Below are 17,176 nucleotides of genomic sequence, written 5' to 3'. Positions count from 1 at the left end.
TAGGCCTAGAGGATGCAAGAAAAACATGAGAGAAAAAAAAAAGAATAAAAGAAGAGCAGTGTCCAGTTGTGTCGGAGCCAGTGGTTGCCTGCAGTCCAAGAGCCGCAAACTGATCAGCTTAAGCAGCCAGCTGCTGTCCACCGGAGTCAAGGCAAACCAATAGGACTTCAGGTAAATAAATAAATAAATAAATAAATAAATAAATAAATAAATAAATAAATAACTGTGATCTAGAACCTGCTGGTAATGAAGAAGCTGTCTTGTGGAGCTGTCCAATGTTGATAAAACGGATAGGCTATACGATGGCATAATGTAGGCTGATTTCATGCTCCAGCTTTTTTGTGCATATCAGTTGTATGCGAACAACTATTATAAACTGTAGGCCAGTTTTGGGTCATTTAATCTAAAATGCATTTAATTTTTTAAACTAATCATGGTATGTTTTGTTTAAACTGTTTTGTTTTGTATAAACTCTCAATCTGCAAGTATGGTAACTATGCCACATAAATGCAGTGAGTAGCCTATAATTTTTCCACCTGGAATGTAGTGGAGTGGAAACATGGAAATACTCAAAGTGCAAGTAGGCTACATTACCTGTATTTTTTTTTTTTTACTGATGTACGGTAGGCTACTTGAGTAAATAAACTTAGTTACTTCCCATCACTGGTCATGTGTATAAGCACTGACAAAAACAAAACAAAACAAATTAACTTCATAATAAAAATAAACTACATTCATTAATAAAAATAACTTCATTAATTGCATATTTGTGTGGGTTATTTCACCCCCGATTGGATTATACTTAGATAGCATGTTCATTTTGTTATCCTTTTGATTTAACGTAGCTAACGTTACTAAGTTTCTTAATTACACATTTATTCAGAATTGACTGACGTTACCACAGTTCCACCACAAAACCCATGGATGACAAAACCCAATTGAGGAATAAGTGCCGTAACAAGAACACAATTTTAAATTCAACCTGTTGCACGGAAACAACATTGAACAAATACTGCAACAATTTTGCAACCACGTCGTCATCTTCCCTCTAACACAGTGCTTTGCCTCTGTCTCTGCTTGTGCTATGCTGGACTGCAGAGAGTGAAGTCCGTCTCATCCACCTGCGTGCTATATTGCAGCACAGCAGTACAGTGAGCGTGTCCTGGCTGCACCCCAGGACAGATGCCAATTTTACATTTCCCTCAAACAACCACTGCCTTGTCTCTCCACTGCATTGATTAAAACCATCGCTTTTTATTGCGATAGGTAGCTTTCTAAGTAGCAAAGTTGCCCACGATGGACTCTAAGCGAGAAAAAGACCAAGGTAAGTTGTGATGGATAGCTTGTTGCTACGTTGCTAGCGGCTTGTGCTAGCTAGCTGCGGCTAAGATGTAGCTTACAACGTATCATTCGTTGCACAACATTTTACGTGTGTCATCATCAGAGGAAGAAACGAACAATTACCATTTTTATCATGGAATCACGCATCCGCTGCCTCACAGCTAACAGGTACTAACATACGCTAACAACATTTAATGGTGTCAAGCTAAGCTAAACACAAACAAATCATTTTGCGGGTGTTGACATAAGCAAGATATGTTTTTGTTGGCCCTACTTATCCCACCCATGACTATTTCCCCCAGTTTGTAGTGGTGTTATAGAAGTCTGCCAGTCCTTATATAATAATTTATATATAAAGTAAAAAAAAAAAAAAAATGCTGCGTTGATGTCAATCTGAAAATATAAGAGGACAAAAAAAATAGAAAATAGACCCCAGCATCATTATTTCTGGTTAACTTGATAAGTCTTTTGTTTCTCGTCAGTGTATCAGTGTTTTATTTGTGCAGGCTCATGGAAGAGTATTCAAGTGTAGTTAGAGACTCATTCTGCCTGAGGAAATTAAACCAAATATAGCTTCCTCATGTTATTCTTGCATGCGACTGGCAAGCTAATACCATCACAGACAACACAAAGAACAGCGCATCTGCCTGTTTGGGACCATTTCCTCTGAAACTGGCAGAGGAAAAGCTCAATGTGCTGCCAGATATGTAAATCATGGTCAGCTTGAATTGTATATTTAGATAATGATTGCATAGGTTGTTTGATTGTTCCACCCTAAACAGTTCGGACACACAATGCCTCAAGCATTCTGCTTTTGCAGCGCTGACTCACAAAAAAGGACTGTGATTGCATATACAAGAATAGAAAAGTGAACGTGGTTTGTTAATCTGCAGTCTTATTTCTCTTGATTCTTTCAGATGCAGACTGTGAGAAGATAACTTCTGTGCTGCTCAAGTCACGTACAGGGGAATTTGATTTGGAGTCGATACTGTTTCTCAAATTGAGAGGTCTTGGTAAGATTTTATATATATATATATATATATATATATATATACACACACTATTTAAGCCTTCAAAATTTGCATTATTGTTTGTAATGGTCAATTGTATGTCTTACAGGAATACATGATCTTGGATGCATTGGGGAGTGTATGAATTTAGAGAAACTGGACCTCTCTGGAAATAACATCACCAATTTAGCACCTCTAGCATCTCTTCGGCTTCTTTCTGTACTCTGTTTGTCTGCCAACAGGATTTCCAATTTAGGTAAGATTTCAGGAGCACCTTTTTTTTTATTTCCATGCTATATGTTCACTCCGACATAGTTAGATTGTTTTAATGCAATGTTATTGTTTCTGTACTTTCAGAGCCCTTGCGCAATTGTGACAGTTTACAGAACTTAAACCTGGCTGGTAATATCATATCCAGGTATCACTATGACCGAATGCTTACCCTTAAATGAATGTGAATATGTCACCAACTACAGTGTTGATTACATATTATACAAAGGATTGAATCTATCGTTGATGTTAAACATAATTGTTTTTGCTACTATTATATTTTTAATAACAATATTCTGAATTGGTCGTGTAAAATCATCTCTCATCTATTTTGGTTTTTAACAGCATTGAGAACCTACACTGCCTTCAGCCTTTGAGAAAGTTAGAAAATATACGTCTTAAGGACAACACTTACAATTACACTAATCCAGGTACATTTTACTTTATTTGAACACAATCTGGTGGATGGGAAGTCTCGATAAATGAACTCACAATGGCTTTCTTTCTGCAGTGTGCAGGAACGCAGCATATAGAAACATAGTTCTTGAGATGTTCCCCAACATCAAGGTGCTGGATGGTAAGATATATAGATATTATTTTCATTTAGTCTTCATAATAACTTTAACTCTCAGACTATGTTAAATATTATATTCTGTTTTTAAATTGTAGGTGAAAGAGTTGTCGGACGTGGAAGTGACTTGTACCAATTATGCAAAGACATTGATGATACCATCAAAGGTACATTTGTTAATTAGTGTGTTATTGTGTCATGACTAGTAACTTGTTATTCCATTCATCAGATTAAGTTCAGTTGTTGAGCAAAGTATTTACCTACCACACAATCAGTCTGTGGTGCAGTTGTTGTCTTTGTCCTTGCTTGACTAAAAGTTTTCCTGTTGAAGTAAAATATTTCTAAAGTGTTTTTTTCTATAAATGTCTAGCTGGTTTATACAAGAATGGGCAGCTTGTTGAACATCCTGATTGCAAACCATGGGTGGAGGATAATTACTGGGAGATAAAAAGATCAAACAATGCGATTATTGAAGAAGCCTACAAACAGTTCAACGGTAAGAGGTTCTTTGCAAGGCCTTTATTTTTTATAATTTTTTTTTAAAGAAAAGTAATCATTTACTCTACAGTAACCAGTTAACTCAACTACATTAAGTTTACAGTGTGGTATCCTATATAATCATTGCCCTACATTTATTTTTTACAGATGTACTGCATGAATGCAGACTCCTCAACAACAGGGCCACCCATGTAATTTCGCAAACTGAAAGATCTATGAGCCTGAAGAAGCAGCCAAAGCAGTATGCTATCTGAGTTGGGCTATTTTGGACACATTTGTGTGCAAGTTTTTGTTGTATGATATACCATGGCTAATGTACTGTAGGTTATACTAAGCTGTATCCAAATGCTTGATCAGTATCATTGCCAGACACACATGCTTTGTATTGCAGTGTGAGGCATTTGTTGAAACTATATCTCATCCTATGCATTGGGTATCGGATGATACATGGAAGTGATTTGAAAATCTTTATCCATACTGACACCCCTTCAGTTTGGTTCAAAGACGTCTTTACTTGCACAGTGTGCATTTTGTACCATGTTGTAGCCTGCATTTATGCTGAGAGCTATATGCTGCTTAAGAATTTCTATAGGTTTTAAGAGTGTTTTTCCATTTTGCATTGCTGGATAATTTGGGGAGTTAATGTGTCCAATGCTGTATGCTTTCTTTGTAAGCTGAACTTTTGCAAAAAGTGATTGAATGATTGTTTCAGCTGTTTCTACTTGTTTTATACCATAAAGTTTATTATGTGTAAGACCAACTTGTGGAAAATACAGTGATTATAAACTAAAGGTGTACTTTTTTACTCATATCTATAATGTGTACTTTGGGACAACCATGATACTGTACGTACATTATACACTGTTAATTATGTAATATGGACTCTCAGACGCAGTCCACTGGCGCCTCTTGCTGGTGTTCCTACACAACTGTCTATTGCAGCACTTGTCGTAATCCATCCCATGGCTATATACGGGTCCATTCATACTTCGGACCAACAATGTATCGTTAGCCCTTTTATGATCACATATGTCCCTCTTTTTCCTTTGGCAATAGCATTTAGTTTAGTTTTTTCATTGTGTGGTATTACTCGAGAATACACATAATGTCACTTTCCTTAAATCTCAGTGCTAACGTTACTCCCGGAAGATTTTCAGAGTAAGAGCAAAGGGAATCCTGTCTATAACGTGGCAGTTGGCATTAGGTGTAAAAGTGTCCAATATTATAGAATAAATTGAAAGACGGCATATAACTGAACGTTGATACTACGAAGTAATTTAAAATGTAAAGAATCATCATGATGTTATCTAATGTGGGAACTTATTTAATAAGGGTTTATTTTGAAAAATCAAACTCGTTTAGAACGGAAATCTGTTTTGTATCGTGTTCAGCTTGACACGTGCTGCTGCTGTGTGCTGCACCCATAGACAGTAAAGAGCTGCACCTGCACCGACCTTGGCTAGTTGAAGATGGCAGGGAAGGCGTGGAGGTCATCGGTATGTCCGGGGGGAAACGTGTAAATAGTTTAGCATTTAAGTATTGCACCAAATGCATGGCAATTTCGTTAAATTAATCAACTAACGTTAGCTTATTTGACTGTCGTTCACACAGTGAGTCAAAGACTGCAGGCATACCAGATAACGTTACCCATTTCACTAGCTAGCTAGGCGCTAGCGCTACATGCTTGTAGTTACTATAGCAACCTGACTTGACTTCTATTTACTTATTTAGCCAGCTAGCTAGTTAGCTAGAACGAAAAGGTTAACTTAGTTTGATATCTAAATGTTTTTCTTTCATCATACATTGTTGTAAACGTTAGTTTTTAGCTGATTGCTCAAGTTGAACAAATGTCAATGAAATGTCCCTTATCTACAGATTCTTAATCTACTAAGACAGTGGGGTTTGTCGCTCAATGGCAAGGATAAAATCAAGGCTCAGGAAGTAAGTTAAGCATACGTATTAAAACGTTCACTATCCGTGCTGCGTTTGGAAAAAAGCTAATGCTAGCAAGCAATCTCCCGCAGTAGTAATGTTATTAAAATCTGAAATGGCCATTGTTTTGCCATCATTCGTAAGTAACAGCGCCTACATCTACACTGCCCATTTTTGGGTGATGATGTTTACCATCAGCCAAGGCTAATTCATTTGTTGATTGACAGAAAATTGCCTTTTCAACACAGCTAACATGCTATTTAACAAGGTCTGACAACTCCTGCAGTGAACTGGGTCGAGTCTCCTCTTCCAGAATGTCCTTTGCTCCCAAATACTATCCTGTCCTATTCTATCTATCTATCTATCTATCTATCTATCTATCTATCTATCTATCTCTCTCGACATTAATCGCTTGGGTGTTTCATGTAATTGCACTGCTTTTCATGTTCAGATACGTTTACTAGAGTGACCAAGGATTGGCACAACAGTAATTATCTTTTTAATCTAGTCCATTTTGATTGTCAGGTGTCACGGGTGGTTGGAGCTTTGAAGACAGAGGCTCCACAACCCAGGACGTTCATGCGTGGGGTATGTATCTTTCCTCTGGAGCTACACAAAGAAAGTCTTGAAGATTTTAATATGACTTATTGCTTGTCTTAAACTGTGACTCTGAAGTGTGTTGTTATTATTTTATCATTGAATGTTATGTTTCTTCATTCTGCCTCACAGATTCAAACTGTTACTTTAATCCCTGGTGATGGAATTGGTCCAGAGATCTCCACTGCTGTCATGGAGATATTTGATGCAGCTAAAGTTAGTACTGGAGGAGCAGAAGAAAACATTGTTCACCATGAACATTAACTCAGCAAAAATATTGTTTAGGTTGCAATAGTCAACTATTCATTTGCATTACTCCAGCACGGATACTTTAAAGAGAAATCAGAAATACAATTAAAGTCTTTAAAAAGCTGCATATTGTAAAAAAAAAAAAAAAATCCAATGAATTTCCTTTACACACACTTTTTTTTTTTTTTTTTTTAGGCACCTATTCAGTGGGAGGAGAGAAATGTTACAGCCATTCAAGGACCTGGTGGCAAGTGGATGATCCCTCTTGATGCCAAAGAATCGATGGACAGGAACAAAATTGGCTTAAAAGGTAACCTGCTTAATACACTTATAATAACTTAAAACAAAAAATACCCCCATTCATTCCCACAGCAAAAACTGGGAAGTGAAATTGTTTTAGAGATGTGAATCACACTTTACAAATAAGTGACTGATACTTTACTGTTCATTACAAACATGGCACATTGGTTTAGATCTTACCCCTTCAAAAGGGATTTTCTTTTTGGCAGGTGAACTACTAAATCGTTTTGAATTACTTAACAATCTACAGGTCCTTTGAAGACACCAATAGCAGCCGGCCATCCCTCTATGAACCTGCTGCTGAGGAAAACCTTTGACCTCTATGCCAATGTGCGCCCCTGTGTGTCCATTGAGGGCTACAAGACCCCCTACACTGATGTGAACCTGGTCACCATCAGGGAGAACACTGAGGGAGAATACAGTGGGATTGAACATTTGGTAAGGTCCTTCAATAACACACTACTTGTCTAGTTAAACTTTGTTGTTTACAATGTTGTTCTTTTGACATTTTGATTATTTCCTCACTGAATCAACATGCATTTCATTTTTCTAGATCAAAACATTGTATCACACAATACAACACTTTTTGATGTTTAGGAATAGCTCAGCTGTGCCATGCCATATCCTGTAACGCCCTGCAGTGCCCTGCTATGCCATGAACTACTACGATTACTATTTCTAGTCACTGTTCCATTATCTTTATTGTGACTATTATTGCCACTGTTCATCACACCCCCAACCGGCACCGTCAGACACCGCCTACCAAGAGCCTGGGTCTGTCCGAGGTTTCTTCCTAAAAGGGAGTTTTCCTCGCCACTGTCGCACTAAATGCTTGCTCTTGGGGGAATTGTTGGGTCTTTGTAAATTATAGAGTGTGGTCTAGACCTACTCTATCTGTAAAGTGTCCTGAGATAACTCTCGTTATGATTTGATACTATTAATAAAATTGAATTGAATCATTAGCATTTAATTTATGAATCACTCAAACACAATTTATACTTTACAGATTTTACCTGATTCTCTTGGATTTGTATATTTTCAGATTGTTGATGGAGTTGTACAGAGTATTAAGCTCATTACAGAGCAAGCCAGCCAACGCATCGCAGAGTATGCTTTTGAATATGCCAGAAATAATCAGAGGGCCAGTGTTACTGCTGTTCATAAGGCCAATATTATGTAAGTTGTATTTAGTACACATTACTTGAAGTAATTTGTCATTTGAATTTGTAATTTTAAAGTTATATGCTGTCTGTCCTCATAGGCGCATGTCTGATGGGCTTTTCCTACGAAAATGCAGAGAGGCTGCTGAAAAGCACAAAGACGTGAAATTCACTGAGATGTACTTGGATACTGTGTGCCTTAATGTAAGTCGCATAGCTTTTGTTATGAATTAGTTTATTGTGTATCATGTTTGAGATTGCTATAAATCAATGTTTTGGAAGATGTTTTGCATATTTAAGATTCCTTATTAATAGTGGCATTGTTTATACATGTTCTTATAGATGGTACAAGATCCCACGCAGTTTGATGTATTAGTAATGCCAAATTTGTATGGAGACATCTTAAGGTAAGTAAACCGCTTACATAGTGAGCATATTATATTTATAAGATATGATATCTTCTCCATTCCATTATTTTTGTGCCTTATTAAAAAAAGCAAAAAGCATATATTTAAAAGAAATTGTTCAGACAGCACATACAGTAAACACATTTACTCAATATTGTAAATTATGTAATTTTGTTTTAATTTACATGTACAAATGAGTTGGAACCAAGAAAGTAGTGTACACTGTGTGGATTCAACAAGAAATATTCTAACAATTACAAAAACTTAAACTTAGGCAGAATCATTTTAGGCTAACCTGACCTATAATGATTTAACATCAATCAAGAAAAAATCAACTGAAATCCTAACTAAATACTGTGAAAGTGATGGCAAATGTGTGGTGATGATGTGCATTAGCAAATAGCACTGAAATCGTCTGCATCAGTTGAAAATGATGTGCCTAGTATGCATATGAAATCTAATAAGCAAGGTCGATGTGTATGAACAAAAATAAATCTAAAGGTAACTGTATGTGTTTACCATTACAGTGATCTTTGTGCAGGACTAATTGGAGGTCTTGGAGTGACTCCTAGTGGAAACATTGGTGCCAATGGTGTTGCCATATTTGAGTCTGTATGTTCTGTGCGATGAGTTAGTGATGGCACATCTAAGTTTGGCCTCTTCATGTTTCTTATCTTTTCAGAAATAAGATGTTTATAGAAATGTCAACCATTCTGAAAGATTGTGATTGATTTCTCCTGTCAGGTTCATGGAACTGCCCCAGATATAGCAGGAAAAGACATGGCCAACCCCACTGCCTTGCTGCTCAGTGCAGTCATGATGCTGAGGCACATGGGCCTGCATGGCCACGCCAAGAAGATTGAAACGGCCTGCTTTGACATCATTCGAGACAAAAAGGTAATTACTTTTCAAGAAATGAAAACATGCAGTTGTGGTTGTACTGTATGTTCCCGCTCTGATTTGTAATGATTTTATTATCCATCCTTAAGGTTCTAACAAAAGATCTGGGAGGAAACTCAAAGTGCTCAGAATTCACAGAAGCAATATGTCAACGAGTGCGGGATCTGGACTAAAATAATGCTAATAAGATCACAAGTACATTTTTAGGGTATCTTTACTTCATCATGTCACATTGTATCTGTACATTTTAAACCATATGTATTAAAAAAAAAGACAGGTGTTAGAGATTCTGAATGTTTTATTATTCCCTCTGCAAACTCCAAAGCTTCTCCAAAGTCTTAAAGTCTTGAAAACAGTTACTGTAAATGTAATATGTATTTAATTTCTGAACTGTTTAATCTGTGGTGGATATTGTCTATTTATTGGCTGAAATTGGCCTCCTGTCTAATGTAATTGACACTGTTACAGTATTTTTGACAAACGATGCAATCTGTAACCTCCATGATCACTTGAGAAACACTCAAAACATTTGTCATCAAGTCAAACTCTTCCATTATGTTCATAGATATATTTCACATTCATATCGTGAAAAAAAGATTAATGATTTAAACATAATCAGGCTTCTGTAATATGAAAGTGGCAGATGTTTTGCACTAAGTCTTTCGTGTCATACTGTTTTTCTTTCTGCAAATAGGAATGTATAAAGAAAAACGAATATAAGAATATCAGAAATGTCAGACTTTTTTCTACTTGCTATTGTTTTCTGTTGTAAAGCACTTTGTGACGTCTGCTCTTAAAACGTGCAATACAAATATTATCATTCAATGTTATGCAAATTACTTGTGGGTGTCAGAAGCCCTTGTCAGCTGCTATGATAATGACCCATATAATTAAATACCTGGTGAAAGTTATGTCCATGTTTATATGAGTATGATTTTAAAGTAGTACAAATAAATTGTTGACCAGAGACAAATATGAATTAAAAACAAATATTTCAGCCTATGAGAAGATGCAACAAAATGGTGTGACTTTGTAAAATGGTCAGTATTATTCACTACTTAAAACTTAAATATTATAAAAAATTAAAAATATGGTTCCTTTACTATTTACTGTATGCATTCTGAACACAAGACACATATAATTAAATTTCATGCCTGTCTCAAGTGACAAGTGATTTTCATACTAACAGTTACACAGTCATCTATCTAGGAACATGACACTACTCCTGATAGAGGCTCTCAATGACCTCGTGGTACATCTCCAACACAACAGGGCGACGGAGCTTCATTGTGGGACCTGGAACGAGACAACAATATAATATAATAGTTTGCTGCAGTCTCAAACTTGCATGGCTTTAAATCGGGGGTCTTCAACATTTTTTTAGGCCAGGGATCCCTCAGCTGAAAGAGGGTCTCCCTACTCAGTATGTTGTATACAACGGAGGTGAATATTAAACTGGGACGAATGGATGAAGATAAATTATTATTATTATTAATTATTTATACATCATGTTTTAACGTTAAACATACATGTGAAAGGCACAGTGAATCTTTAGGCTTAACTGTGCGGCTACCATATCTATATATATCTATAGTAAGCTTATCTTCAATATGTAAATACATGTATATATATATATTTTTACACAAATAGGCCAATTTATCTTTGCTATTAATATGTTGGATTCATATTAATGTATATAATGATAATGTGTATATATATATTATGTATTATTTTAATTTTTGAAAACAATTTCTTTTTTTATATATAATTTGCCAGCCCTCCCGCACTAATTCTGAGGACCCCCTGTTGAAGATCTCTGCTTTAAATACATAAAGCACAATCTATTTTGTATTTAACATTGTCTACTGATTTACCCAGCTCTCCTCCAGAAACAGAGAAGTCCTTTCTTAGAATAGTCCACTTTTGTATGCGCTGGGCATTAGAGGTGGCGGCAGCGTTGACCCTGTTGATTCCTTCTTGAATGGTCCGGTACACGTCTTTGTCTTTTCCCCCAATGATGTCAGACACCTTGGTTGCTCGGCTTCCTAGCTGTTGGCAAAGCTCCACAGCCTCCATACTCAGCTCCTCTGTTGGCTCCATGGTTTCTGTATTGCTACAACACTTGGACACAGAATTAAACTGCTGGAATCATATATATTTACACATAAAATCATGACTAATTGCAGTAATTTGTGAAACCAGTTATTTTGCTTCACCTCATTAACATTCCCTGGTTTGTTACACATCTCTCTTAGGGAGCTTGACAAGAAGAACATTAAATTAAAACTGCTAAACTGTTAATGTATGTCCATACATGGTTTATTTGCAAAGATAGGCTACAGTTACATAACGTGATTTTACATGAGATACGGTTAATGTCAAGAATACAGTACAGCATACCATTTTCCATTATCCAGAAAATAACTAATGGCAGATTACCTTCAATGTTAAAAACATTGACAAGAACTTCCTCTTGTCCCCAATGAGCATGGCATTACTGATGATAGGTAGCTCCTTCTTCACTGCTTCCTCAATGGGAAGAGGGGGAACATTCTCCCCTCCAGCTGTGATGATCAGCTCTGAATGGAGAGAGGGAGAGAGGGCACCCTGACATTACATGACTTGTAACAAGGATAATGGAGCCGTATGTTCTGTCGAGAACAACATGCACTTAGGTGTGGGTAATGTACAGAAGGTGAGCAAGCAATTTTCTAACAATAGCCTTAGTTGCTCAGATTGTTGTACCTTTTATTCGCCCTGTGATGTACAAGAAACCCTCTTCGTCTATCTTTCCTAGGTCCCCAGAATGCAGCCATCCATCTTCATCCAAAGCTTCTCTTGTTTTGTCTTCCATGTTGAGGTAACCCATGAATATGTTACGTCCCCAAAAGCAAATTTCGCCTTTCTCAGAGTCTATGTTGGCCATTTTGTATCGACAGCCAGGCACCACTTTACCACAGCTTTGTCAGAGAAGAAAAATCTTTATTTTATATTCATAACATTTAAAAAGCACTTCAGCATGACAAACTGTATGTCTGATCTTTTTTTTTTTTACCTTGGTAGTTTGTAAGCTTTGGGACCTGACATAAAGTGAGGTCCTGTGCTCTCACTCATGCCATATGCCTCATACAACCAGATATTCAGGCCCAGGAAAAACTGCACTGTTTCACTACCGATCGGTGCTGCTCCAGAGAAAAACTTCTGACAGCAAGACAGGCCCAGCTCAGCCCGAAGCCTCTGCAGCACAAGGCTGTCAGCCATGGTAAAGAGGAATGCTTTCTCATCATCCCTGCGGGGGGAAAAATGGATATAATTAAACCATCTGTTTCTGAAAATGCATTTATGTATGCTGTTTGGTGTGTCATTTAAATCCCTGAATTATTAACAAAAGTTAAGTTTCATCACCACTTACTTTTGCGTACATGTTTGATTGGCTTCCAGACTGACTGACATTGCCCATGTCACCAGCTTCTTTTTCACATATCCACACTCACTAATTGCCTGTTTTATTTTCTCCATCATTTTCTCCCATACCCGTGGGACACCCATGTGGGATGTAGGACAAACTTCTCGCAGAGTTGTTATCAGGCTTCCCTACAACAAATAAGTACACAAAGAGCTTAAAAACACATATACTCAATCAGTCAACTGTCATTTTGTATTGACTACATCACCGCTCATCTCTTGCACAGCTAAAATTGTGTAATTGTGCATGTTAGTATTATTTAAGAGAACAACACGGGGAGATCTGAGGAAAACTAGTTGGACCTCATTGCTTTTACCTTATAGAGTAAAAGTTTGATTGATGACTGCTTATTCCTAAACAAATGATATTCACTTTGAAGGCCCAATTTCAGACCTTTAAACTGAAATTTTTTTAAAAACCAACGTGTGTGTAATCTAGGCATTTTTATTTACCTTTAAGGCATCTGGCTGTGCAAAGTATACCAGCTCACCCCACTGGATTCCCGCCCAGAGATCATAGATCTGAGCAGCGATGTGGCTGAGAGGCAGGTAGCTCACTAGTGACTCCTGTTTAGTGTCGGCTGGCTGCAAGTCTCCGGCCCTGCTGGCATGATTGGCGGTCCATGTGATCTGAATATTCATCATAGATTAATAATAATAACATCTGACTCTGAATAAGTACAGATTAAGAATAGTCAGAGGAAAGCTTACATTGTCATGACTGAGCATGACTCCCTTCGGCTTGCCGGTGGTGCCAGAGGTGTAGATCAAGACACAGCATTGGTTGGCCCTCTGGCTGGCAATGATGTCATCCAGCTCTTTCTCAGAAACCTCCAGACCCAGCTCCATGAACTCCTCCCACTACCCCACAACAGCAACATACAGCATCATAGCCTGAGCTCAACGGTCACTTTGATCATTTCATGTGCTGTCAGGAGGACTTACAGAGTAAAGATTGGAGATCTTCTCCATGGGGTATGCACTGTACTGTACTATGGCTTTCAAGTGGGGCAGACTATCACGTATCTAAGGTACCAAGAGAGAGAAATTTACAACAGTATGTTTTGCATATGCGTAAAGACCATTATATATTTAAGTGACAGTACCTGCAGGATTTTATCCAATTGCTTTTGGTTTTCCACCACAATAATGTTGGCTTTGGAGTCACTAGCCACATACTGGCAAGCTTCAGGTGAGTTTGTGGCATAAATTCCTGTCATTGTGCCCCTGTAGGATGAATACAGACACAATAGTCAGTGCTATTGCAACAGGAGCAGATGAAATAATGAAAACTGCACAATAACTTAATATAATGTGTAGTTGTGCTCTTGTTGCTGTAGGATGCATCTTTCTCACCCTGCCATGATGGCTCCAACTGCAGAGAAGAACCATTCCGCTGAATTGAATCCTAGTATTGCCACTCCATGGAATCGATTTAAACCAAGCTGCACACATTGACAAACTTTTTGTCTTTTCTTTTTTACAAATCTGCCCATTGATAGTACTCAATAGTTGGAATTTAGTATGTTTTACAGACCATACATTCTCTTTTTGTACAACATACCTTTATAAAGCTCCTGGCTGCTCTGCGGCAGAGTTGATAATATTCTAAGAAAGTGATCTTTTCCCATTTGTTGTTTTTCTTGCTGGCGAGGGCGTACATGTTTCCATATTTTTCAACTGAGGCTTTGAACATTTGGTGAACTGTAACAGGTTCCTCTGGACATTCTTCTTCTATTCTCAGTATTACTGAGCCCTTAGCATCTGTGGTCCAAAGAGAATGAGCTTGAGCAAGAGGTGTGCCAGCTAACTCCTCTTCTTTGTTTTGCTTTCCTGAGAAGCAAAAGAAAGCAAATCTGAAAAACAAATCTAGTGCTTCCCACAGATGAATAAAAGCCACGTCTGTTGTCTGACCAGTCTTCTCATTCAGTAGACCCATGTGCTCATAACTCACCTAGAAAGGCAAGTCCTTTGGTATCTGTCTGCACGTTTGCCATCAACTCCTGAACACTGAAAAACATGGGCATGAGGAAACATGGGCTCCAAAGAGCTCATACACTCCACATCACATTGTCACAATTGTGCTGCTGGCTTTATTTCATCACATGGGTCTCACTTTCAGCTGTGCTGTTTAACCAACACAATGTCAGGCTTTTGACAGAGCTAAAGCCCTCTTGCTTTGTTTGACAGAATATGTTCAATGAAACCTGAAAGACAGTTCACTCTTACTCATTAAAACTATACATTTTGTTAAATTTTAACCAAAGATTGGATTTGGATTCTAAAGAATACAAAGTATGCTAGTATAGTGACAAAATCTGGTGCAACTGTCATCACACTTCTAATTTTGCATTGTACTGTAGTGAATTTGCATTCTAACTGGTAAATCTGGTTCATTGAGCCTTAACTGAAAAGTTAAACATCTCCTTGTCCTCTTTAAAATAAACAAAACAGTTCATTTTAGGTTGCTTACCTGTTCTCAAGTTGATCATCTCCCTTCTTCTCATCAGGAAATTCCATACTGTTGTAGATCTCCTGGTAGTGTGACTCAGGCTATGTCAGATCAAGCCTCTTGATTTGCTCAAAAGAGAAACTTTTCAAAATCAGACTGGTGTGAAACAGAAAATCTTTTCTTGTTGAACAAGCGCACCCTTAAATAGTACCACGTGTATTCAGGAACTGGTAAAGTAAAAAGACATGCGGTTCAACAAGCCTCATAAAGTCGGTAATGGTTGCGAAACAAATCAGAAAGTTCATGTGTGCACTCCATTGGTCCGCTCGCTCAAGAACATGTCCAGAATTTAAATTAGCGTAGTCTTTTCATATGTAAAACAGTGTGATTATCATTTTAAATTGCACACATAACAATACTACACTTTCAACTTTGACCAAGCGATATGAGTTACAGTATATATCTGATGGAAATTATAATAGCCCAGCGTTTGAGTTCAGTATTCCAAAGGTTGATCAATTGGGTTTATATGTGGCTTTATATGAGCTGTCTAAGTTGCAGTGAGTGGAAAGCAAAAACACACCGCAGAATTTGAAGTAGAGTAAGACCTCTTCTTGCAGCTATTCATCTCCCCTCTCTGTTGCACGGGACAAGACATGCACAGAGCAGCTACAGGAATGCTCTCTATCTTTTAAATGACCTGTGATTGACCAAAGTATCCCATCACGGGCTAGATTTTCTAAAGCCTGAATGCAGAGCCAAGATGAGGTGCAGAAGTCTAGTCTTCTCTAAAACCACTTTAATTACAATATGCTGAAAGATTTTTAGGACATTTTTGGCAACGATGGCAAAAATAAACTGCCACAGCTTTATGTCCTGTTCTGATATATAGTCCCTAAGACCTTCTTAGATATAAAGAATGTTTGAACTTCTTAAAGTTCATTCAAATTTACTTCCATGACAGACTTTCAATAAACCCCAATAAACTCTGTAGACATATTCTGGAGGTAACAATTTTATTTTTGTTGTTAAATCACTAACTTATTTCATGTAAAATGCTTTGCGAGCCCTTGACTCCATGGTGGTATATAAAACTAAGTTCATTTAGTCAAGTAATGTATTTTTAAGTAGAATTGTGGGACTTGTACTTTAAGTTTATTAATTCCATTTTATGCTACTTTATACTTCCACTTCACTACATTTTAGAGGGAAATATTCTATTTTTTCACTCTTATTTTTCTTATTCAATTGCTTTAGTTTATAGTTAGGCTACTTACAATTTGTGCCAAAAAATTATGTCACATGTGCACCGTCTATTTTCAACTGAACATGTGACAAAACGTTTGTCTGTGTCTATTCAATTTTGAACTGTACTTCAGTTGTGACAAAACGATTTTGACAATCTGATTGTCTAGGTGGATTGCTCACCAGTTTAAAGTTGATTGTCATTTCAACTTTAAACTGTACTTCTGTCATCTTGTTGTACTTCCTGTCACTTGACTGTTTTAATTTGCATGTCGTCCAGGGGCCTGTTGCACAAAAGTAGAATGAAGAAATCCAGGATAACTGAAAAAGCGCAACTTGACTTAGTGTGATCCGCTCATCGCGGCTTAATCGGTTGCACGTTTGCCGAGCCAGGATGAGAAGGTGAAGCTATGTCAAGCCAGGTGTAGATAGCTGGGATAAGTGCACGTTCACAGCTTTCTTAAATAGACCACGGTATCGGTCACAGATTTACTGATGCAGAAATGGAGAAGACGCGTGCGGCATATGTTTAACCCGCTGAGCAGCAGCTGTTAATGGAAAATTACGAGAAGGTGAAACATATAATATGCAAAAAGGGAAATACGGCTGTTGTTATCAGACAAAGAGAAAAAGTCCAACAGACAAAACAATGCGTAAGGATTTAAAAAGATCTACTTAGGGCCTACTATTCACTCCACATTTTTACAAAGTTTTAACTGCTTTTAATATGCTTGTTTTGTGTTGGTTTTATTGCTGTATCTGTTTTTATGTGCTAAATG

The 17,176-nt window shown here is 37.4% G+C and overlaps 3 protein-coding genes across 6 annotated transcripts; 2 read left to right on the top strand and 1 right to left on the bottom strand.

Moving 5' to 3' along the window:
* Positions 1-79: 79 nt before the first annotated feature.
* lrrc61 (leucine rich repeat containing 61) lies at positions 80-4,446 on the top strand. 3 transcript variants are annotated; one of them, XM_078257015.1, is made up of 9 exons: positions 80-171; positions 2,259-2,354; positions 2,461-2,607; positions 2,709-2,769; positions 2,967-3,052; positions 3,133-3,198; positions 3,291-3,359; positions 3,563-3,688; positions 3,838-4,446. In XM_078257015.1, exons 3-9 carry the CDS (start codon positions 2,493-2,495, stop codon positions 3,942-3,944), a joined length of 630 nt encoding a protein of 209 aa, XP_078113141.1. In that variant the 5' UTR covers positions 80-171; positions 2,259-2,354; positions 2,461-2,492; the 3' UTR covers positions 3,945-4,446. The 3 variants fall into 3 exon arrangements, with proteins under 3 accessions (XP_078113141.1, XP_078113140.1, XP_078113139.1); XM_078257014.1 differs by lacking the exon at positions 80-171 and adding an exon at positions 1,076-1,324 and having other exon boundaries at positions 2,259-2,348; XM_078257013.1 differs by lacking the exon at positions 80-171 and adding an exon at positions 1,077-1,324.
* A 650-nt stretch (positions 4,447-5,096) lies between these two features.
* On the top strand, positions 5,097-10,146 carry idh3a (isocitrate dehydrogenase (NAD(+)) 3 catalytic subunit alpha). 2 transcript variants are annotated; one of them, XM_078257011.1, is made up of 12 exons: positions 5,097-5,186; positions 5,566-5,631; positions 6,148-6,210; positions 6,352-6,435; positions 6,664-6,778; positions 7,019-7,206; positions 7,811-7,944; positions 8,030-8,132; positions 8,271-8,335; positions 8,863-8,947; positions 9,080-9,232; positions 9,325-10,146. In XM_078257011.1, exons 1-12 carry the CDS (start codon positions 5,160-5,162, stop codon positions 9,406-9,408), a joined length of 1,167 nt encoding a protein of 388 aa, XP_078113137.1. In that variant the 5' UTR covers positions 5,097-5,159; the 3' UTR covers positions 9,409-10,146. The 2 variants fall into 2 exon arrangements, with proteins under 2 accessions (XP_078113137.1, XP_078113138.1); XM_078257012.1 differs by lacking the exon at positions 5,566-5,631.
* A 72-nt stretch (positions 10,147-10,218) lies between these two features.
* On the bottom strand, positions 10,219-15,281 carry acsbg1 (acyl-CoA synthetase bubblegum family member 1). The gene is made up of 14 exons (XM_078257019.1): positions 15,174-15,281; positions 14,655-14,710; positions 14,265-14,533; positions 14,057-14,145; positions 13,807-13,927; positions 13,646-13,726; positions 13,412-13,561; positions 13,154-13,330; positions 12,648-12,829; positions 12,291-12,524; positions 11,981-12,195; positions 11,675-11,814; positions 11,110-11,356; positions 10,219-10,531 (listed from the first exon to the last, which is right to left on the bottom strand). The coding sequence occupies exons 1-14, from the start codon at positions 15,218-15,220 to the stop codon at positions 10,455-10,457; spliced, it is 2,085 nt and encodes a 694-aa protein (XP_078113145.1). The 5' UTR covers positions 15,221-15,281; the 3' UTR covers positions 10,219-10,454.
* Positions 15,282-17,176: the final 1,895 nt, after the last annotated feature.

This window comes from Sander vitreus, chromosome 8 (assembly GCF_031162955.1).
Source record: "Sander vitreus isolate 19-12246 chromosome 8, sanVit1, whole genome shotgun sequence".
NCBI classification, from domain to species: Eukaryota; Metazoa; Chordata; class Actinopteri; order Perciformes; family Percidae; genus Sander; species Sander vitreus.
This window is presented reverse-complemented; position numbering and strand designations above follow the sequence as displayed.